The 24380-nt window shown below is 41.8% G+C and overlaps 1 protein-coding gene across 3 annotated transcripts in view; it reads left to right on the top strand.

Annotated features, from left to right (window-relative positions):
• The window catches only part of MCC (MCC regulator of WNT signaling pathway), a 470217-nt gene that overhangs the window by 319006 nt on the left and 126831 nt on the right, over positions 1–24380 (top strand). For 2 of the 3 annotated variants that reach the window (XM_055298398.2, XM_063612914.1), the window contains one exon: positions 20689–20802. In XM_055298398.2, the coding sequence (XP_055154373.1) occupies positions 20689–20802 (114 nt within the window). Of the gene's footprint in view, positions 1–16860; positions 16896–20666; positions 20803–24380 lie in introns of those variants that run through there. The other variant, XM_055298399.2, reaches the window with a different exon arrangement.

Here is a 24380-nt window from a genome sequence, read left to right as displayed (position 1 = left end):
TTGATCAATATTAAGTCAGGTGCCTGGATTGTGTGAGCTGAATTGTGTCTATTGGGTATGAACTGTCCATTGGTATGTGTCTCTTTTCTCTTCCACTGCTAGAGTTGGAGAAAAGGGTCCTACCTGTTCTCATATAGAATCCTTCTCCTAAATAATAGTTCTTTTCCCCTCCAGTGCTCCCGTAGTACCTGAAGTCAGTCAACATTTGGATAGCTTTCCATTTTACTTTTTCTTGGTCAAAACATGGCACTGATGGTTTGCTAAGAACCGTGGGAGATGGATCATGAGGGTGGGAAAGGAGGGCCTTCCTTAGGTAGGGACTCATGTAGTAGGGTCAGTTACTGATGAGTTCCAGGACTTGCTGGTGAAAAGCAGGTATCACTGAAGCTCTTTGTAGCTAGAAACCTCACAGATTCTGGAGAATTCCCTTGCCACGCTGCTTCCGTTCTTGGAGGCTGCCCAGTAACCACCTGTGAAATGATACAGGCCACAGAGCCACCAATTAGATTTTCTGGGTTAAAGAGGTTTCCGCTTTCCAGGGCCAGGCGCGGTGGCTCATGCCTGTAATCTCAGCATTTCGGGAGGCCAAGATGGGCTGATCACTTGAGGCCAGGAGTTCAAGACCAGCCTGGGCAACGTGGTGAAACCCTGTCTCTATTAAAAATACAAAAGTCAGCCAGGTGTAATAGCGCGTGCCTGTAGTCCTAGCTACTGGGGAGGCTGAGGCACCAGAATAGCTTGAACCCAGGAGACAGAGATTGCAGTTAGCCGAGTCATGGCACTACACTCTAGCCTAGGCAACAGAATGACACTCTGTCTCAAAAATTAAAAAATAAGAGGTTTCCGCCTTCTGCTTGTCTCTGTGCATTTTTACCCTTGTTAGGTAATTGCCGGACTGAAGCTTAATACATTTTGGGGCAGAGATGTAAGCTCATAAGTACCCAAGTGATGAAACAGCTCTATTTTCTATGCTTCCTCCTATAGTCTTTGGGTTCACGAGAACGGCTGCCTGTCTGATGGGAAATTATCTTGCACCATGCTGTGATAACATTCTGCTAAACTTGACTCAGGAGCTTTCTTGTGGATGTAGGCAGTTGTGATCAAAAGTTTTGTGCAGAGGGCAGATATCTGAGTGAAGTGCCAGGACATGGTCAAATGCCTTTGACAAATAGAAATGGTTCAGGAGAGCCATTGAAGCCAAAGCTTTAGGGACGCACATACTCGGTGCTTCCACAGAGTCTCAGTTCTGGATGCAGAACACCCAGTGTGGGAGCCAAACACCCACTCTTCAGCTTAAAGGTATTGCCAGCCATCTGGCAACACTTGGATCTGACTCTTAGATTTCAAGCCTTGTCCTTAGAGATAAGTATTCCTAAGGGCTCTTTTCTGGGAGCAAAACATATGAGTTGCTTGCTTATACTGTAACTACTGACCACATCATGAAAAGTCTATAACTTCTTGTCAAATTTTATAAACAGAGGCAAACATAATAAAGTATGTTAGAGATGAATTTTAAGAACACCAGTAAGGAGAGTTATATATAAAAGTCAGTAAATACTACCTTGAACTGTAACATTTTTGTAGTGCTTTTAACAAACAACATTTACAGGAATGCCCCCAGATCCCAGTATCCCTAGGAAGTGGGTAGAGTAAATATTAGCTTCCCCCAAGCAGATAGGGACGTGGGTGGGTGTGCATAGCAAAGGCTGGGTACTGTGGTACTTTAATGATGCCACAGAAATAAAAAGCATCCAAGCTTCCCACCATTCATGCAGTTGTGGTTTATCAGAAAATTTTGGAAATGTCCCTTCTTGCCTAAGGAGGTAGGAATATGGTATACTGCCCATTTCTACAAGGAGAGGATGATTCTGCCATGGATTAGAAGTAAAGTCCATTGAAGAAAAGGATAAAAAAGTGAAAGGAGTAAAGGGACCAGTTAGCACCTTATGGCTCCATCTGTCCTTGTTTAAAAGAAGTAGGTGCTGTAAAGAAGAAAAAAGAAATTTAGATTAAGACACTATCATCAATGGTCAAGCTTCTTTCTATGAAGACCAGACCTGCCCATGACTTTGTGCTTAAAAATACTCATTTGTGCATCTTACTAAAAATCCCTAAGAATTTTGTACTGGAGCTTAGATGTGTGGGGTATATCTATCTAATTCTACCATAGTAGCTGTAGCTGAGGTATCATGTACTTGCCATCCCCAGAAGGAAGCACTTTATTTAAACAATGTGAAGTTGAGCAATGCATAAAAGCTGGAGTAGAATAGAAATGTTATCATTTATGCCGATCTCCCAAACAGTGCACTTTGCTGGCCAGTCTTTAAATTGCCTCTTGCTGCCTGAATAGCTACTATTAAAGAAATGAGGCATTTTGTTTTCTAGACAGCCCTCTGATTGTTGCCTACAAACACTCACACAGAGTGCCTGATTGCAGAGCTTTCTGTTTTTTTCCCAGGTCATCCCACAGCAGTTCAAAAGGTGACTGCTCTTGGGGAAGAGGTCAAGTCAATGCATTTTAAGAAACCTACCCTTGTGTCTCCCCATGGCCAGAATGTGACCCCATATAGAGTTTCTGAATTTGTACATTAACCCCCTTGGCACCACACCCGAGCAGTTTGACTGGGTCTTAATTAGAGAACATTTTTTCAAGAACAACCTTTACTTGTTTCTCAGTCCACACCTCATCTCCACCCAGTTATCTAAACATCAGCATTCCTTGGTGTGCTTGGCCTTGCTGGTCCATGCTGATTATAGGGTGTGGGGTGGCATTACAGGAGACTATGCAAGATTAAGGCTTTGACACATTTGAGTGTAGGAATGGTCCTGCAGAGGAAAGTCTTTCAAAAAGACTTTTATAAAGACCTATAATGTTAATTTGCTTATTTTTATTTTCCTTTCTCCTTCTGGGTTTCTTGGCTTCCTTTAGAATTAATGGTTATCTCCATGTATACAGCCTATCCATTCTATTTCCCTCTTCCCCCTACTCTTTGGATTCTTTTCCCCTTTTTCTCCTCCCATCTTACCTATAAAACAGCAAGAGCAATGCAAATCAGTGTCCCTTCTTTCTGTCTTCCTAGGACAGAGGGCAGGGAGTCTGGGACGGTGGGAGTTTCAAGATTTCTTTAAGGGAGGCATTCAGGCTGCTCTGGGGCTGGGGATTGGTGATGGGGAGGCACAGAGGGCTTGTCTTAAAGCTGTTTGCTTAGCTAATACAGTCTTTATATCCACCGATTGTGTCTGTTGGATGCCTGCAAGAGAGTTGGTGGATATCATGGGGGCTGATGCCTGCCTAAGCTATTGCTTTCTACTAGTCAAGCCTGAATTTAGAGAGTCTTTGTGCTTTATAGACTTCAGGGGTAAAATAGAATTAGCCTTGTGGACTAGTCTGTTGCCCCTGCCCCATTCTCTGCTGCCTGTCTCAGATCTGTTGCCCCTGTTTTCCCCCCAACAGCACCCACTAGGAGGGCTTAATTAAAAAAACAGACATGGCGAAAAACTCAGTTGCTATGGCCTGCACCCATTGTTCAAACTACGAGATTCAGAATTCTGTAAACCACAAGGGTTTTGTGCCTGTGGTAGATTCTGGAATTTGAACTCACCGTAGAAAGAGGCTGCTTTGTATTATTCTTTCATGGCATAGATTTATCCTTTTGTATACTCTAATAATGTATTTCTATGGAAATCATTTAACTTACGCAGCACAGCTCATCTTTTCTTAGTCAAGTTTTTAATAAAAAGTATGTGAAAATCTTTCTCCATAAATGTAATGGGGGAAAGAAGTGCAAGTATATTTTTTCAGGAGGTTTCAAAGAACTGAATCATGTTAAAGCACTTGTCTGAATGGATATGAAGGTACTCTTAACATCTGGCATTTATCTGGAAAAGGGCACATTTTCATCAAAATTTTAATGTTCCATATGTAAGTTATGAATTCTTTATGGCTCTCTAAGTTGCCATGTTTCCACAAGCATGTGCAGTGTATATAAAGCTCCAAATAGGCTTGTTGTGGCATGCCCTTGGTTTAATATTGCACTAGGTATATAAGAAAATCCAGCATAACTTTGTTGCTTTATAAGGATAGTCAAAGGCTGTGTGTTTCCCTAGGAAATGATTTGCTATGTTTGCACTTTTTCTTCACAGACATAAAACTGTTGCCTCCCAAAAATGTGATATCTGAAATGAGGTAGGTTCAGTTGTTAATGTTTAAAATCCCAAGACTGCAGGTAATTTTTGAATAATTTTGATTTCTTTTAAGGATAGTTATTGACTGGTTGTGGTGGGTCACACCTATAATTCCAGCACTTTGAGAGGCTGGGTAGGAGGACTGCTTAAGCCTAAGAGTTCACGACCAGTCTGGGCAACATAGCAAGACCTTAACTCTGCAAAAAATTTAAAAATTAGTCGGGCATGGTGGCACACACCTGTAGTCCCTGCTACTTGGGAAGCTGAGGTGGGAGAATTGCTTGAGCCTATAAGGTCAAGGCTGCAGTGAGCCTTGATGATGCCACTGCACTCCAGGCTGGGTGACAGAGAGACCCTGTCTCGAAAATAAAGATAGTTATTGAAAGGGGAAGGTGGTGGTTGTAGGTCATGTTTCTCTGCCCCAGAAAAAAATTGTTTTAAAAGTCTAGACAGTTTCAGTCTGTTGAAGTTAAAATTTAAAGTGGTGAGTCTCTTTCCCTTTTTCACTCTAGCCTGTTATTTTGGGGATGAGGAAGCTGTTCCTTTATGTATCAATCACTTTAAATAAATTTCCACTTCTATTTAAGTCACTTTTCTGGGTAGCCCTCGGCCCTGCAGGTGTGTAAATGCCATAGCTCCCAGGCTGAAGCACATCAGGGAATGCAGTGCACAAATTTCACACTTCTGTAAATGTTGCTCTGTGTTATGAGTCACAATTGCCAGGATTTAAGAAAATAAAACGAAAAGCTAGCTTTGAGGTTCCTGTGCTTCCTTTGGAATAACCACTGTTTTCCTTTGCCACATGAAAAGAAATGCCGTCCATAACTGTTCTGTGTGTGTTGACTCACCTTTTTTGCCCCAGCGCATCTATTGATATAAAATGAGAGAATCATCAGACTGGAATGAATCTTGAGAGGCTGCCGACCAAACTCCCAGGCAGGGCTGCACCCACATTATCCCAGAGAGATGAGACTCGCCCCTATCTGGAAAGGTTTTCCGGGAGAGTAATTCCACAGCCGTCGCTGTACCTTGTAAGACATAACAAGCTTCACTGTCAGGAAAGACGTTTAGAGCAAGCCTGAATCCCTCATGCTGAAATGTAAACCCATTATCTCTTGCTGCATATCCTGGTGAGTCCCTGCAATCTAAGAGTTCATCATATGCTTGGCAACTACTGCTAATTTGCCTCTGTTCTCCTTACCTCTGAGCTAAATCATCCCATTTCAAATTTGTGATATTTTTCTGAGAGCCCAAAACTAAGCTTTTTTTTTTTTTTAAATAAATGTTGCCCTGTATTGAGGGTGATAGGAAGACTCACAGAGTCTTCGGATCTTATAGTCCTGTTTATTCATCTCAAGTGATGTTTGCATTTAAACTCTATCACAAAGACTCAGAGTCTTCGAATCTTATAGTCCTGTTTATCCATCTCAGAGTGATGTTTGCATTTAAACTGTATTATCACCTACACTGTTCCAAGATTAGCATTGCAGAATTTTGACCTCACAGGGCAGCTCATGCCAGGACTCTTAGGACACTCTATCTGAATATCAGGCAAAAGCTTACTCAACATTTTTTCCACTGCTGTACTTGGTCCCATGCCTAATGATGGTCAGTGTAAACTTCTTTAGTAGTGGGGCTTGACTTTAAGTGTTTTGGTAAATTTTAGTTTTTGTATTGTTAAAAATGGCAGTATTTCTAGTCACTGCCAGACTTAGACTTTCTTTCGATATTTTTATCTATGTTGGGAATGTGTCACTCCTAAACAGCCTAGGAGTCTTTCATAGTTTCTTTGCCCACTGCCTTTCTGCTTTCAGGAAACAAAATAAGGCAGCTTTAGGGAATTTTTCTGTTTGCATCCTAGTGCTATGTCTACAAGGAGGTGGGGGAATGGTAGACATGACAAGAAAATCAAGGATTAGATGTCACTTCTTTTGCTGTGGCATGTTTGAAGTAATGATTAGGCTGGGCTTCATGAGCTTGGGAAAATATGTAGCTCTCATTCCCTGCCCCCTCCCACCCTTCTTAATAAGCACAGGAGAAATTTAGCTTGCAAATGAATGTATGTGTTGGGGGCAGAAAGCAATGTCATTCCCAAAAATGTATGATGAAAGAGGCCTTACTTCTAGGAAGCTGTGTGCTATTTGTGATTACCCAAAAGCTCCCCACCTCCCTCAGCAACCAAGCTGTTTCTATTACCATTAGGTCTGGAACCTAATATGGATTTATTGGGTGGTTACAGGTTGGAAGATGGTGCCGCTGGGTTGGGGGCTCCTACCATTTAGAGAAAGTCAGAAACAACCAATATACGTAAACCCCAAAGAAACGTTTCTTTTATCAGCCCATCACGGTAGCCTCCTCTTTATTCTTCCTGCTGCCTTCTCTTTCAAGGGTGTCACAGAGTCCGTGTAATGGCAGAAGGGTAGAGGTGAGTGCCGATGCAGGAGACCTTGCACTGTCCTTAGCTATCCCATCTGCAGCCAGTAATGCCGCTACCCCTGCCTTACTTTATTAATTTCAGAATTAGCCCATGAAATTAAGGGGACAAAAAAGGAATAAGTCAGTTCGTAAGAGAACTGGCAAGACAATATGTGATAAAATGTTGGTGTTTCTTGTAGGTAGGGGGAAGAAACAGGGAGGCTTTTTATATTAAGATAATGCTGAGCTGTTGCATACCTGTCCAAATTACTAGTATGTTGTGGTTTCTAGAGACAAAGTAGGAGAACAGGCTGCTTTTGAGGGAGAAGCAGCTCCTTACAGGAATAGAGCTGGAATGCTGTCAAGCTAGACTCAAACCACCAGATTTCATTCTGGTCTGTGGTTGACTTGCATTGTGTTGTAGCTTTTATCTGCAATTCTGACATCTTTGATTTGGCAAAGGATTGCAAAACACTCACAGGCCCTGGCCAGGCTAATGTTGGCAGATGGGGTGGGGTGCAGGAGGTGCATCAGCTTGTGTAGGTTCATGGCTCACTTGCAGGAACAAGGTCTTTTTGGGTAGAACAGCGCCTTTTTGGCTACAGAGTTCAGGCTGCCCTTTACCTATACAGGGGAGCTTCTTACCTCTGGTGCCGGGCACTGTCAGAGCAAGCATGGGGATCCCACTGAAACTCCCTCTGGTACCAATGGCCTTTGTAATTTGAGCAGCACTGCTATAAACCATCTGGTGCTGAGCACCATCCAAGTCTGCAGTCTTGAGTCCTCAGGCCCTCTCCCTTAGCCCACACCAGATATGGGATCTCAAAATGTGTGACCCTGGATACCCGTGGTAAATGTGACAGGTCAGCTTGGAAGTTTGTGGTTTCAAGTACTAGAAAACGGACTGTGCCTCAGTTTCCTTATCTGTGAAATGAGTTCATTGTAGCACCTATCTCGGTTTACTGTGAGAATTCTATGAAAACTCCTGTAAAGTGATCGGCACGTAAGAATGTGCTAGGCAGAATTCATCTGTAGTTCTGTGCTTGGTCCTGGCTACCATTTACCAAAAGGAACATTGACATCCTAGGGGCCCCTGGGCGATCAAGGATTGTTCTGGAGGTTTGATGATTTAGGAAGGATCTTACTGATAGAGTGAATTACTTGGAGAATTTGGAGTATAGAAGAGAGCTAATTTTATCCTACTTATGGAACTAGACCAATGGGACAAGTTGCAAGGAGGCAATTTCAGAGTTGCTATGTAAGGTAAAACTTGCAAATGCCAGTAGCTATCCAACAGTGAGCAGGCTTGGCTGTCTGAGGAGTTGCCGAGCTTTTTATCACATAGACATAGTGACCACCTGCAGGCAACACTGTAGACAGGATTCTGGCACTGGCTGGACTGTTGGATAAGAGGACAGTTAATGATCTTTCCAACTCCTAGATTTGGAAAATCCGTAGTTTATCTCTCTGAATACACTGGGAGCTTGTTGAGAGCAAGGATTACCTATTTATTTGTATTCTTCATAAGACTTTGTAAATAGGGTCAAGAAAACACTTAAAAATTGTATAATACTAATATATGTTTATTATAGAAAAAATACAATAAACCTAAGAAAGAAAATCATCTGTAATCACACTACACAGAGATTACCTGGGGATGCTGTTAACGTTTTGGTACATGTATTTTTGGACTTCTTTCTAGTTAGATATTGTGGCCAAAAATAGTACTATATTAAAAATTGTTTTGCATAAACTATCTTAAGTGTAGTTACATGTACAGAAATGTCTGACAGATATTTGCAGGTGATATCATCTCATAGTGGTGGTGGGAAGAGATAAGGATAATGCTCCTTTATCTGTATTTTCTAATTTGCTAACTTTACCTGTTCAACAAATACTGTGTGAAATTCTACCATGTGCCAGGCACAGTTCTTCTTGTTCATGAGCTATTTCCCCAGCCTCTTGACATCCCTGCCTTCTTGGAACTCATAATTTTATGGGGGCAGTGAGTCAACAAAAAAAAAATGTTAGGATATGATGTCAGGTCATAGTAAGGGTTATGAAAAAAAGGAGGAAAGAGAAAGTGGATGAGGGAGAATAGGTGGTCTGTGGGGGACAATTGGAAACCAACATGAAAGAACTTAGGAAATGAGTCATACATGTGGGAAATAATGATTGCTAAGTTAATTGTATATTTCTCTGTTTTGGTGACAACTTAGTATTCTATTCCTGCCACACAATTTATTCAAAAACTTATTATTTTTTGTTGTTTTTCTATCATGAATAGATGACCTTTGTGTGTGTCCTTGCTTACAATAACTTCTTTGGTCCTCTCTTTTGTACTATTGAGATGCATTTTTATGGAAATTGATTTTGGGGTCATTATGTATGTCCCGCTTGGTTCTCGACTGTCTCTTACCTGAATGATATGAGGACCCAGGAGGCAGAGGGTACAAAGCGGGCGTGAGGCTACTCCAGTTTCCAGGCTGTTTGGGATGAATGTGTTTGCCTGCTTACCTGCTGGCCCAGCCTGGGTGCAGGGAGCAGCTGATTCAATTACACATGTTGAAAGGCAGAGTCTAGATTTCTCTGATTAATGTGATCTAGGCTCCAATGTGTTGAATCGTTCTGATTGCTTAATCAGGACTTGTGAAAATGAGATAGGATAGTAACGTACCACTGTTTTCAAAGCCTGATTTTATTTCGACACTTTTTAGCAGGCAGAAGAGGTGGCATATGATAATTGTGGTCAGTAAGGTGGCAGTGGACCAAGGCACGGTGGCTCTAGCTTGTAATCCCAGCACTTTGAGAGGCTAAGGTGGGAGAATCACTTGAGCCCAGGAGTTTGAGACCAGCCTGGGAAACATGGTGATACCCTGTCTCTACAACAACAACAACAACAACAAAATCAGTTGGACGTGGTGGTGCCCGACTGTGGTCCCAGTCACTGGAGAGGCTGAGGTGGGAAGATGACTTGAGCCTGGGAGATCGAGGCTGCAGTGAGTCGTGTTCTTGCCACTGCATTCTAACCTGGGTGACAGAGTGAGACCATGTCTCAGGGAAAAAAAAAAAAAAGATTGCAACGATCCTTGTGGCTAACACTCTGCCAGCTGATATTGTGGTTAAGTGATTTGCCTGAAATATTTCATCTAATCTTCTCAACTAGAATGAGTGGGTGTTGTTCCCATTTTAAAGATGAGTAGACTGAGGCTTAGAAAAGTTAGACGAGTTACCCAAAGCTGAACTAATACTCAAGTCCAGGGTATTTTGTTTTTGCATTTTGACAAAACCTATGTCCTTAACCATGAAACTGTTTTTTCATGTTGTTTTCTTACTACCTAATCTCTTTCCCATTTTTTTCATTTTCTGGGAACAAAGTGATCCGAGTTGGGACTGCTGTTGGCTGGGTTAGAGTGATTTGGAAAGGAAAGAAGATTCAGACCTAAAAGCCATTCCTTCTTTCTATCTAAAAACACTGTTCTCTGCAGCAGTCAGCAGAGCCCCATCAGAGAGGGAACACGAAGCAGATTTGAAATGTGTCTCCTCTCTCCTCTCCTGGTGCTTTGGATTAGATGTACCAGCAAGCAGTAAATGGCCCATCCGTCAGCAGCCCTGTGGTGAGGCAAGACAAGCCAGGGCCTGCCTGGGCCTTCCCTGAAACGGAGCATGCCATGGCATCAAGCATTTTAAAACTGATTTTCTTTAAATGAAATAATGCATATTAAAGTATATTTTAAAAGATGGGAATGCATTTAAAAATGATTGTATTGAGTATCTAAATAGCTGACATCTTAGCTAACTCTTATACTTGAATTAAAAGTCTGGAAGCATGTGCCTTGAGTTTTATATATACTCTGTATGTGTATATGTTGGTAATTGTATGTCTGTGTGCGTATGGGTGTGTGTAAACACGCACACACACACACATAAATCTAAACCTCCATTTACTTTCCCAGACAAAAAGTATTGTCCTTAATGCATTAAAATGTAGGGTCTCTTCAGAGCACTTCAACCATTGCTGTAAAAATACTTTGGCCTTTCCTGATCTGTGGAGTTTATTGACTGTTTCACCATTAAAGGTACTTGGTTTCTCTAGAATGGGGAATTCAATACCTGCTAAATTGGATCAATATAAAAATTTATGAACAATGCAGACCTTGTCAGAGAACCCTTTTATTCATGTTCATAGAATTCTCTGTGGGAGTTTCCGCCTGGGGGATCACATCAGTATTTAGCGTGCACTGAAATATTCATGTCCTCTGATTAGCTGGATTTAATTGTTACATCTTCATCTCCTTCATGATGTGTCATTAGGATGCAACCCACCTTGAAATTTAAGTTGGTGCAGCTAGCTTACTGCAGTGTCTATATTTTGTCTGTGTTTCTTTCCAAAAACCCTTGTATAACCACATAATTTTCGTTTCCCTTGAAAATAAATATTACTATATGTTAGGATTTTTTTAGTGGAAAATACTAACTTATTTTTAATAGCTACTATTGTCTTACAATATTTGTATGGGAAATTTTTACAAGGTATATAAAATATTCTTCTGTTTAGATTTTTAATTTTTAAAGATCACAACAGTTGAAGGTAATAACCTTTCCTTCTCTGTACTGTTTAAGCAGCAAAGTTAGGTGTTTGTAAGGGCTATTTTACCTATACTACAATTTTGTCCTCTTTAACTTTCCCACATAGAATGTGGGAATAGCTGGAGATTAATTTTTCACTGATTCCTTCCTGGGTTGGATACCAGCTGAATGGTCTTCTATTTCTCAAAATGTTTAAAGTTTTAAAGAATGAATACCTCTCTATCCCCCATGCTAATTGTGCTAATTCTGCTTTCTTCTCTTAACAGAATAACCCTCTGAGATCTTTTCTTCTCAACAGTTTCGTGGGTATTTGCAAGGATCTCAGAAGTGCTATGATATTCTGTTACAAAGCAGGGGACTTGGTAGTTATGAACAAGACCCTGGGGTTAGACAGACCTGGGCTTTCATTCTAGCTCTGTTACTTACTAGCTTGACAAGTTACTTAACCTCTAAGTCTCAATTCCTACCTCTTTAAATTGGAGATAACAGCACTACCCATCTCATAAAGCTATGTGAAGAATAGTTGAGAAAATGCATGTTATGTGCTGAGTATAGCAATCTAGCACATAGCAAACAGTTGTGTTAGCCAGTAAAAATTATGATGATGAGACTTATTTTCAGGGGAGCATATGTTTACAGATGGGATGGGATTGTGGGTCATCTTTAAAGCTGATTGTCAGTCTCAGACACCTCCCCGCCTTGGGAGCCATTTCCTAACCATTTATTTGAAGAAGGGGTGGTGTGGCTTTAAGTGGGTCCTAGGGACCAGTATGACAGCTTTCACAGTGAGTACCTGGGCCTGCTTTGTGATCTGGCACTGTTCCCTATATCAGCCATCCTTGGGTAGGGTTAATCTTTCTTGTATAAATGGTGTCCCACCGCTGCTGTGTTGAAGGAGCCTTTGAATGCTGTTTTGAGCAACTGAATTTCAGCTGAAGTTTAAGAAATAATTCAGGGGCCACTGACCTCTCAGTGAAATTATCAGGTAAAATGAAAGATGAAAAGCTGCTGCTTTCTGAGTTGATCTAGGGCACACAGAAGTGATTTGCATGCAATGAGACATCTTGTAGATTATATTTAATGAGTTTTAACTTTCAAGACTATGAGCAGCATTTCTTGAAATACTACATAGCAGGTGCCCCTAGCTGGAATTCCGGTAGTAAAGAGTAATGTTCCAGTCCTAGAAGTCACTGAACAGGCCTGATGGTATCCATCTAGCAGGGAACGCTACCCTTTTGCCAGGCATTTTGTTCTTTATGTATCTGAATTAGAGCACCTGGGTGTGGAGTCTTGGAGGGGAAGCTGAATGAGGCTGCTTTTTCATGTGCAGATGTTTCTTGCTGTCTCCAAGGATAGCTGGGACATACACATTTTATTGACTGCCCACGAGCTCTTGGACTGCCATTGGGAGAGAGGTAGCCTCTGGACAGGGAACCAGGAAATCTGAATGTGATGAACCTTGAACCTCTCTGAGTCTCAGTTTCATTTCTCTACAATGAAGGAATTGGACTAGATGTTCTCAAATTCCCTTGCCAGTGGTAAGACGATGTGTGATTCTGAAAACTCATTCCATTTTTAGGGAAAAGATCTTGGCTGAACAGTTCTGTATAGAGTGAAGCTTCCTTAAATGTTTGAGCTTCAGCAGATTTTTCTGGGACCAGTGGGCAAATAAAGCATGCAAAGCCCATAGTGCAGAACTCAGGTGCCTGGACAGGTGAACATGCCAGGCAAGCACGCTTACGAGTTTAAAACCAGAAGAATCTTAGAGATAATCCGATACAAACCCTTCTACAGAGGATGAAAAAGCACATAAAGGACAAAGAGAATCACCCACATTTATACCAAGCTGAGTCCCAAGCTTCATCACAGCATTGGAGGACTTGCCCTGCCACCCTCCCTGCTCCCACCCAAAATCACATGGGTGCTGCCATCACGAAAACCCTGACCCTGCTTCTCCCATGTCTCCAGCCCTGCCTGTGCACACACCTCACCTCCGCCCCACATCCACCCTCACACACACATACATGGGCACAAGCAGGTTTACACATCCCTCAGGCAATGGAGATCCATGGCATGTTGAATTGGAGGTGCCAGCGATGCACATAGTGGAGAAGATTTGAGCATAGAGTCCTTTTGTGTTATTATCTCCGGTACTATTAGGTTGGCGCAAAAGTAATTGTGGTTTTTGCCATTGCAATTACTTTTGCACCAGCCTAATATTTATTAGTTTTCTTCACTTCGGCTGATTTTCTACCCCTCTTCTGTGCCTTGGTTTCCTCGTTTGCCAGAAGGAGGTAGTAACATATATCTCACAGCATTGTGGTGATGGTTAAATAAGATATGGCATGTAATGTGCCTAGCCCAAGCCCCTGATACCCATAAATATTCAGCAAACAGTAACTATTAATATTATTACTTTCATTATTACTGCCTGGTGGCCTGGAATTCTCAAGAATATTCCCAGATTTTGGCATTGGGATTTGACATTGCCTTTCCTCTGCAGCTGATGCAACAGATAAAGTGTATGAAGCATGCAGTGCAGAACCTGCCAAAAATATGTGTTCAGTGAAATTAAGTTCTGATTTCTTCCCCTTTAATGAAGAGGTCACTGGATGAGAGAAGTTGGCACTACCCATTGTCATCACTAAAACATAAGCAAAAATTGTGCATACTTTGTATCTGGAAAGCAAGTGGCTCAGCTAGAAAGACAGAATAGTGCAGTAGTCCGCCCTTACCCATAGTGTCAGTTACTTGCAGTCAACCGCGGTCTGAAAATGTTAAGTGGAAAATTCCAAAAATAAACAATTGGCAGGTTTGAAATTGCAAGCTGTTGTGAGTAGCCTGATGCATTTGCGTGCTGGGCTGCTTTGTCCGACCTGGGGAAGGGCTCCTTCCTTTTTCCAGTATATCTGCACTGTCTGTGCTCCCCACCCATTAGCCAGCTGGGTTATCACATCAAATGCCATGGCATCACAGTGCTTGTGTTCAAGTCATCCTTATTTTACGTCATAATGGCCCGAAGCATAAGAGTAGCAATGCTGGCATATTGTTAATAATTGGTGTGTTCTATTGGTTATTTTGAATCTCTGACTATGAATTAAACTTTATCATAGCTTTGTGTGTATAGGAAAAAACATAGTGCATATAGAGTTCAGTACTAACTGAGGTTTCAGGCGTCCACTGCAGGTCTTGGAGCAGATCTCCCTCCATTAAGGGGGGGACCACTGTAACTCCTGTCATTACTCAGTGGGAAGGCAATAGAGGCATGCTGGCAGTGAGTGTTAAACTAGCACTTCAAGTAGCCAGACCAAGTTAAAGAGAAAGAGAACAAGCACAGTTTACCCCAGATGAACTCACTTCCCAACAAAGCCGGAAAGACTGGCCCAGCCCTCAGCACCATGAGTTGCCTCAGCAGCATGAGGTGCCTGTATCTAGATAGGGCCTGTGGGGATGAACTCATTCCTCTGCCTCAGCTGTGGCTGCACGTGTCTTTGGGTCCTTTGAAGACCGTGCTGTTCAAAGCGCAGACTGAAGTCCCACAAAGATGAATCTAGGCTCTCCACCATTTTATTCAAGTCGTATTCCTTTTACCAACTGTGTTTCATGGGAAAAAATAGTTGTCCCTCAGCAAATCGGGAAGCATAGCTTGCCCTTAGGCCACAGAGTCCTGGCGTGATGAAGGTCAGAGGAGATGGTGCCTGGAGAGTGCCGTGTGCACTGGGTAGTGTAGGCATGTCTGCTGTGTTTATTGCCAGTGGTAGCAAAATGCAGAAGCACCTAATAACCAGAAATACGCAGTGACACTCCTGGAAGGGCTCTCATCAGTCACCGGACTGCAGAGTTCAAGGGCACCTTATGAAGTGTGAAGCCTTTTGTCACACAGCAGATATGTAATGGAATAGACGTCTATTCACCAGAAGAAACCCCTGGGAGAGTCTGTCATGAGGGCACTGCTCACTCCTCACCTGGGCTCAGCGTGGCTGGAAACCTTTCCTCTCAGAGGGTAAGAGGGCTTGTCCTTACAGTCAGTTGAACAGTGACATTATTTTACTCAAGTTATGTTTTATCCAAAAATAACCACTTTGACAGCTTGCAGCCAAATGTCCAGGTGGTTTAGTTTCGTTTGGATACACACTGTAAAATGAATGTGAAGCAGGGCTCAAAACAGCCTAGGGAATTAGGGCCTTTTATCTCCAGAAATGTGAGGAATGTATGGATCTATATCCTTCATGCACTAGATCCAGGTTTGTATACGAAGTGTCAGGGTCCTATCTAACCTCATTTAGGCCTCATGTTAAAATTTCACAGAGAACTAAGAGCCCTGGCTGTCAGCTCCTTAAGCCTTAGGATTTCAGCAGAATCTGGCAATGCAGCTATTGGCTTCTTAGTCCTGTGCTATCCACCAGGTGATACGCTTCTCCAGGACAGGACTGTTTTCCCAGTCCGAGTGTCCCTAGCACCTCTGATGGGACTTGGTCTGCCTGAGAAGGTTGTTGACTTCAAACAAACCCATTTGAGTGCTTCCCTGGTTCCAGCCACCATGCTAGTCACTTTCTGGATGCCATCATTTGTCTTGACACAGCCCTACAACAAAAGGGATTAAATTGTGCAAAGACAGTCCACCAACAAGTGGCATAGATAAGATTTGAACCCAGGTTTATCTGATTCTGTGAATTAGGATTAGATCAGCTTCATTTGCCAGAAACTCTCAACTTCATAGCGCTTTATACAACAGAGGTTTATTTCTTGCAGTTCTGTAACAAGTCTGGGGTTAGGCGGTCCAAAGCTGGTGGGGTGGCTCCACAAAGTTGCTAGGGACTGAGGCACCTTTCTGCTTCCTAGAGTCTCAGCTTTGTAGCACAAGATGGCTGCTAGAGCTCCATCCATCACATAAGATATCAAACAGCAAGGATGGATGAAAGGAAAAAGGATGTGGCCTCTCAAAAATATTTTCCCATACCTCTCACACAGTATTTCTGCTTACATCGCACTGGCCAGAACTTTGTCACATGGCTATACCTAGCTCAAACTGCACTGAAGGATGGGAACTGGAATATTTTAGCTGAGCAGCAATATGACCAGCTAAAAATCAGCATCTGACTCCTGAGTATGAAGAGCTATGTGTTGAGGAAGACACCAGCACAGACTCTAAACAGCATGTATTTTCTTTCTCTTTGGTTCATGGAACATTTTCTTTTCATCATACTTCATCGTTCATATGTCTGAATCTCTCACTCAAGTTAGAGGCCATTTCAGAAACCAGAATATCATTAAAGGGATCCCAAAAAGCGGCATAAATATAATTTCCCATTTATACATACTTGAAAATTTTGGTTGCTTTATTACATTTATCTTTCCAAGATTTAAACCCACTGGTAGTCCTTTTAAAAATTACCCAGAGGCACTGTTATACACTGTTAGTGGGAATGTAAATTAGGACAACCATTATTGGAAAACAGTGTGGAGGTTCCTAGAAAAAAAACCCTAAAAATAGAACTACCCTATGATCCAGTCCCACTCCTTGGGTATTTGTTCAAAGGAAAGAAATTCGGCTTATTACAGGAACACCTGTATCCCCATGTTTATTGCAGCACTGTTTACAATAGCCAAGATACGGAGTCAACCTAAGTGTGCATCAACAGATGAATGGATATAGAGAGTGTGGTACATATGCACAGTGGAATATTATTCAGCCATAATAATGAAATCCTGTCATTTGCAGCAATGTGGACAGAACTGGAGGTCATTATGTTAAGTGAAATAAGCCAGGCACAGAAAGACAAATATCACATGTTCTTACTCATATGTGGGAGCTAAAAAAGTTGATCTCACAGAGATAGAGAATAGAATGATAGATACCAGAGGTGGGGAAGAATGTGAGGATAGTGGGGGAGGGATGAAGAGAGAGGTTGATTAATGGGTACAAACATGCAGTTAGAAGAAATAACTCCTGCTGTAGCACAGTAGGGTTACTATAGCTGGCAATAATGTATATTTCAGAATAGCTAGAAGAGATTTGAAATGTTCCTAGCGCAAGGAAATGAAAAATGTCTGTGGTGATGTTTATTTTAAATATCCTGATTTGATCATTACACATTGTTTGCATGCATCAAAATATCACATGTACCCCATAAATATGTGTAAATACTATATTTCAGTAAAAATGTTTTAACTGCCTAGAAGGACCTCTAAACTAATTTTTTCATGCTTGCCAACACACAACTACACAAATTCCTTCGTGTAGCATCACTCACAAGCACTCTAGCTTTTGAATTTGCATGAATGCCACCAATAAGCCAGAGATGGGTGAAACCCCAAAAGAAGGGAGGTTATGTCAGCTTTTGATGACTTGAGTTGGTGATGCAGTGGGACACGGAGTGCCACTGAACTCAAACTCACAGAGATTGAGTGTCCAGCACTCAAACTTGTGGTGGGAAGTCCACTCCTCTCCTCACCAACTCAGTCCAGGAGGTCAGGGGGTGGTCTGTCAGCCAATTCTAGGCAGTGTGGCTTGCGGCTGGTTGGTGGCTTACCCCACTCCATCTTCTGCTCTCTCTAGTTACAGCCTCTGCCGAGTAATTGTCAGTAACAGTAAGAAACATGTTTTATTCTACCTCATTGTTACAGTTTTTCCTTCTATCAGAAGAGCTGGTGGACACACTGCAGCAAGGAAGCAAAATAACCCTGTACAATATTTATGCTACAGCCTGCATGTCCAGAAAACAGTCACTTTATTTTATTGTGTCTTTAATATAAAAATAACTTAGGAAAAAATGCTCATGAAACAAAAAGTACCCAAACAAAAAACAGCTTAAAACCACCCAAAGCCCATCACTAAAACATGAGAATGCTCTTTCTGGTTTATTTTTCTGTTGCAATTTTATTACTTTTATAATCAGAGAAGATATGTTAAGTAAAATTTTCATCCAAGCAACATACTGAAAACTCTGTCATGTACAATACCATAGAGCCAGAAAAGAGTGCTGTGGACTTGGCCCTGGTGCTCAGCTGACTGTGAGACCTTGAGTAAGCAAGTCAGTCTCTGGATTCCAGATCCTCACCTGCAGTTATGGAGTGGGGGACATCAGTACCAAGGTTCTTTTCCCCATTCAGACATCTGTGATGATGACACATGAGACAGTCTCTGAAACTGATGTGGGGTCACAGAGCTGACATCGAGTCCAGATGTTTCTTACTGAGGGGCCGATAGATAGATTCCAGAGGGTGTCATCACCATAATTGGGTGGAAAATATGCATGCATCCCAAACTCATCTCTGCCCTAGTAGAAGGGTCCATTGCATTCATGAGATTCTCAATGAATCTGTTCTCACCTCATACATAGGCACCTTCCATCCAGAGAAGTGAAGGGACCTGCCCCCTTGGGCATCTGACATCTCTTCCTGGAAATCTGGAGAGCTGGTAGGCCAGAAGGTATTATCACTCCAAGCCCAGTGCTCTCCCCCATGATAGTGACCCATCCTGGACCCCTCTTCCAAGTCTGTGATGGAAGTAAGTACTCTGTGTCTGTCTCCATCTGGCGCAGTTCATGGAGTCCGTGGGGGAGCATGCAGCATTCTCTCAGCTTTTCCCTCCAGGCCTCCCCCAACCCCTTCAAGCAGCCCTTTTCCCCAGAAGTAGGAGGGGAGATATAATGAGGAAGGAAGCAAGTCTAGGCTAACAGACCTAGCATCCTTATCCCCACTCCTCAGTTTCTTCAAGAACATGTCAGCTCTCACGTATTTTATCCTTCTCGCCGGAGGTGAGGTGGCAAATCCTTTCTCAAGAGTTGGTATAATAGTGTAACATGCCACAGTGTCAGATGCTGAAGAAAAATCCTCAGACTGACAGTTCAGAGGCTGAGGGGGCAACCAACCGTCAAAGGGAGTGAATTTGTTCCCCTTCCACCAAACAAAACAATCTCAACAAGACTATACAACGGGAACACTGTGGTATTTGTACTGAGAAGTCGTCACACAAAACGTTGTATCTGAAACCCACAGTGACCTTTTCCAAGCCGCCGTAGCCCTACCTCAGAAGACAAATACTGCCAGATTGCCTGACATTTTCTTTTTTTAATTTTAAGCATTCCTGATTTCAAATCAGCTATTGATCTGTTGGTTTGCTGCTCCGATGCGATTAAGTGAAGTCACATTTACTGCTATTAGAGTCTAACAAAAACAACTGCTTTGAAACCCGACACTCTGCCTTATATCTGCTTCTCCCTCACTCAACACCCACCCCACCCTCACCCTGAAGCCTGCCAGCCAACATGCTGTGTGTGGAGGGCAGGTTGCAGAAAAGCACTTTTTTCTAAGCCTCAAATGAGAATCTTCAAAGTTGAGTTACGTACCATCGTTCTGTGTCCGTCTTTAAAGATCAAATGTATTTGCTCACTTCTTACTTGGAATCCTTCTTGGCAAAGACTACAAAAAGCCTATAAAGCCAGGGGATGGTTTGTTCTAATTCCAGTTGTTCACCCAAATGTAGTATGGAATTCAGCGAGGGGATGGTCTGAGCGCCACCTGGAATGGAAAGTTTCAAGGTTTCAAAGGAGGTTTCAGGGTTTTGCTTTGGGACCAGTGTGTTGAACGGGTCTTAAAAATAGTTCCATCCGTCGGCCTGAAAATCACAGAAGGCACACGTGTGGTAGGTGTGTGTGCAGCCAAAGTCCAGTCTTTAGAACCTGGAAGTTGAACCGATTGAGATTCTGGACGTACGTGGGGCCTCCTGTTAATCTTTTGAAGAACATTCTTTCTAACTCCAGTTAACCCAGAGAAATGGCTGGGGAAAGATACCTCAGTTGATCCTTGGTTTGTCTTTTCACAGCATCATTTGTCAGAGTTCTGGTGCTGCTCCTGAAAGAGGGCCTGCTAGCACATAAGCATCTGTCTGGCCAGTACAGCCTCTTGGGGGAAGTGGGGAGGCAAAGAGGAGGGAAGACCCAACAAGAAAATAAATGGGTCAACTGTACAAGGAGACCATCTAAAAAATGAGCTCTGCCGCTTTTTTTCCCTTAATGCTCAGTGCCTGTCTGCCTGTCATACATGCAGCAATTTAGATGACTGGATTCCAAAAATCCAAATTGTCCTATTCAGCTTTCATATTTTCTGAAGGTGAAAATTAATATGGTTCTGCATTTTCTTGCCTCTCATGATTAGAATCAGGCAGCTCCACTTCAGCTGTCAGGCTCATCCTCACTGAGTAACTTGGGGAAAGCCGTTGGAAAGAGAAGTTTTGTTCTCTGGCCTGATTATACCATCCAAAATTAGGTCCCATGTCCCAGACATAATATTTAGGGTGAGCATATAACCCAGCTTGCTGGTAGCACACCTGATTTATGTCCATTGTCCCCAAGACTCATAACACTTACCTTCATTCTCAAAAGTGTTTCTTTTTGGATGATAGGCCTTTTATTTGGTTACGCTAGTTGCATGAATGAATGGCAGGAAATGCATCTCTGCTACAATACTCTAATCTCTTCCTCTCTGTTACCACAGCTCCATTCAGCAGCCCTGGCATCACTAAAGGGAGATATAGTGGAACTTAATAAACGTCTCCAGCAAACAGAGAGGGAACGGGACCTTCTGGAAAAGAAATTGGCCAAGGCACAGGTAAGGGATCTGGAAAGGGTTTTAGTTTGTTTTTTGTTTTTTGTTTTAAATATTTAATCTTAAGATAAAACATGGGTACAGAAATTCCCACAAAACAGATTACAGCTTTATCAGCAAATACTCTGTCTTGGTCTGCTCTGGCTGCTGTAACAAATGCCATAGATTTGTGGCTTAAACAACATTTATTTCTCAGAGTTCCAGAAGCTACGAAGTCCAAGGTGCTTACTGAGGGGTCCCTTCCAGATGGGTACCTTTTTTTTTTTTTTTTTTTTTGAGGCAGTGTCTTTCTCTGTCACTCAAGCTGGAGTGCGGTGGCACGATCATGACTCACTGCATCCTCAACGTCCCAGGCTCAAGCAGTCCTCACACCGCAGCCTCCCAAGTAGCTGAGACTACCAGCTAATTTTTTGTATTTTCTGTAGAGATGGCGTTTCGCCATGTTGTCCAGGCTGATCTTGAACTACTGAGCTCAAGTGATCCTCTTGCCTTGGCCTTCTAAAGTGCTGGGATTACAGGCATGAGCCCTTGTGCCTGGCCTTTTAATTACCTTGTTAATATTAATTTTCTTCCTTTGCTTTGATTTTTCAAGGACTTCTGTCATTTGTATGTTACAGCATCTTTGCCTATCTTTATCTGTTACTATCTTAAATATTTTAAATCTTTTTTAATTTAATTTTTTCTTTTCCTTTTGTCTTGGGATATTATATGTTGTTTTTAGCCTTTCTCTTGTGCCTTCCAGTGTAGTCATCATTATTGAAATGCATTTTCATTTTATTTCTAACTCTTCTCACTTCTGAATTTTTCTAATTCCTAATGTTCTTTTCTGTCTCATGTCTTTTAGTTTATTTTGAAATAGTAGGCTATTATCTGGAGTGTTTTTGTTTGGGGGATTATGTTTTTGGTCTGTGTTGTGGCATGCTTTTATGGTTTATAAGGATGTTCTGCCCTTATTTTGTATAACGTTGTATGGGATTTGATGTCAGTATTTTTCTGTTTTTCATTTTCATGTGAAAAATAATTTCCTTGAACTTTCAGGGGGCAGGGTTTAAAATGGCTTTCTAAAGTGTTTAGAACCTAGCCTTCTGTTGTTTTCTTGTCAAAAATGGCAGCCTGCTTTCTGTTACTGTCTGGCTGTGTTCCTTTTACCTGCTTTTATCTGGACCTTTTCTTTCCTTTGTCTCTATTATTCCCATCCTGTTCAATTTTGTTTCCATTCCCAGCCGTTTCTCTTCCTGGAAGGCAGCCCTGAGGGCAGTCTCTGAAGTTCACAGGTACTAGCCTACGTTAGCCTCTTCAAATCTTCCTGTGGGCCCCTTGCACTGACTCTTTGGTCAGGCAAAACCCCTCCTAGTTTTAGCTACTATTCTCCAATTGGGCATCCTTACTTTCCTGTGAATTCCTTTTGGTTTTTTAGGGGTTTTCCAGTTCTCAGATACATCAACCTTGTTTCCCTCTGATTCTCCCCATGCTGATGCCACTGAGATCTTACGGATGATGTTGGTTTGTTCTTACCTGCTTGTATTTTGTTGTTCAATGACATACCTTGTCTCCAAGCTTTGGGCTTTACTGTGTAAGTGCTTTGTTTATTTTTATGTGGGAATTCAGATAAATTTTAATACCAGGCTGCTATAGCCATCTTACCAGAATGACCTATGGAAAATTTTTGGAAACTTTAATGTCTCATGATCAAAGACTGCTTGAGTAGAGGGAGAGGATTCTCTGTATTTAAGATCATCCACTTTCACATTTGACGGGCATCTGAAGGAGATTAACTTGATTACCCAAAGATAAATGAGTAGCTCAGCAAGGCCACCAGTGCCTTTTCTCACTATAGGATGTTATACATGACAAAAATTTTCAGTTTTTACTCAGATGAAAATGTTACTTAAAATATTTTCCTTCTGATTATAAAAGTAATAAAATAGCGATAGGAAAAACTAGAAAGCATTAGAATATTTCAGTGGTGGTCTCCGAACTGAAACTTTTTCAGTGCTTTTTTTTGTTTTACAGTGTTTTTTTTTAAGAGAAAATAGTTATTTTTGTATTTAAAAACAACAACAAAATGGTGGTGACCATGTTTTCTAATTTATACCCACCCAAAGCCAGCCATCATTAGCAATTCTTATTGATGAGAATTTGTTTTAAAAAAGAAAATTGTGAATGCCTTTAATTGGAAGCTGGCAGGTAGAGTAGTCTTGGATTTTAAAAACTGACCAGGAAGGTATTTATTAAAATTTAAGCCTACAAAGACAGCTTTTACAGAGGATGGTAGGAGGATAATGGAAAATTTTTTCTCTAAGTCAAGGATTGATTCAGCTCTTTTTTTACTTACCTGTGGTCAAGCCATCCTCATGTAATAGCTTTTGATGACTAATTTTACCCTTGATGATAATGGTCACATCACAGAACATTTACTGACTCTCTTATTTGCGTTCTTACGCAAAGTAGATTTAAAAATTACTCTCTGCTCCTCTCACTGGAGATTTCTTCCCAGTTCATATACTGGAACCTAGGAAGGAGAACGTGAAAAAAAGGTCAGACTTATGTCTTTAAAAACATGAAATTTATGCAAGAAAAATATAAGAACAGTGAAATGACTGTGCTGCACTTTGGTGTTACATGCCTTGGTAAAAGATTCATGTTTGGCCGGGCGCGGTGGCTCACGCTTGTAATGCCAGCACTTTGGGAGGCCGAGGCGGGCGGATCACGAGGTCAGGAGATCGAGACCACGGTGAAACCCCGTCTCTACTAAAAAATACAAAAAATTAGCCGGGCGCGGTGGCGGGCGCCGGTAGTCCCAGCTACTCGGAGGCTGAGGCAGGAGAATGGCGTGAACCCGGGAGGCGGGGCTTGCAGTGAGCCGAGATTGCGCCACTGCACTCCAGCCCGGGCGACAGAGCGATACTCTGTCTCAAAAAAAAAAAAAAAAAAGATTCATGTTTGAGGCTTTACCAGATTGTAGAAGAGCAAATTCATGTGTAAACTTATGCTGTGTGGCTCTAGTAAGTTTTACCAGCTCTCTAAATATTATCGTGCCATGATTAAAATGTAAAATGTAAATGGTGGTTATGTTCAACAGACATTACCAAGATAGCTGCAACATCTGTTGAATCATTATTAATGGTGACACTGGAACTGGTTGAATAAAAGAAGGTGTCTTTTATATGCTCATGACATCAACCTGTAGGTAGAGTTTTGAGAATAGTGGTATGAAGGGAAGGGCCCAATACCCATGTGATGGAGAAGACAAAGTGCTTTTGTATTAATTTTCTATTGCTGTATAATAAATTGCCATAAACTTACTGGCTGAAAACAGCACACCCCTATCTTCCCAAATTGAATAGGGGCACAGACATGCACCAACATTCTACAGCCCAGTGAGGACTCAGCCTGTGGGAAACTGGCTAAGATCAGATATAGTCCTGATTTGATGCTTTCAGCATATTTGCTATTTATTTAGTACCAACAATTATTTTAAATTACTGCATTTTTTAAGTACTTCATAAGGAGATATGTCAAACAAGCTTACGAACCGCTTTGAAATCGGTGAACAGTAATGTGGAATACTTACTAAGCTC

The sequence above is a fragment of the Symphalangus syndactylus genome, chromosome 11 (assembly GCF_028878055.3).
Source record: "Symphalangus syndactylus isolate Jambi chromosome 11, NHGRI_mSymSyn1-v2.1_pri, whole genome shotgun sequence".
Classification (NCBI taxonomy): Eukaryota; Metazoa; Chordata; class Mammalia; order Primates; family Hylobatidae; genus Symphalangus; species Symphalangus syndactylus.
The sequence above is the reverse complement of the archived record's forward strand: the minus strand, read 5'-3'. Positions and strand labels throughout refer to the sequence as shown.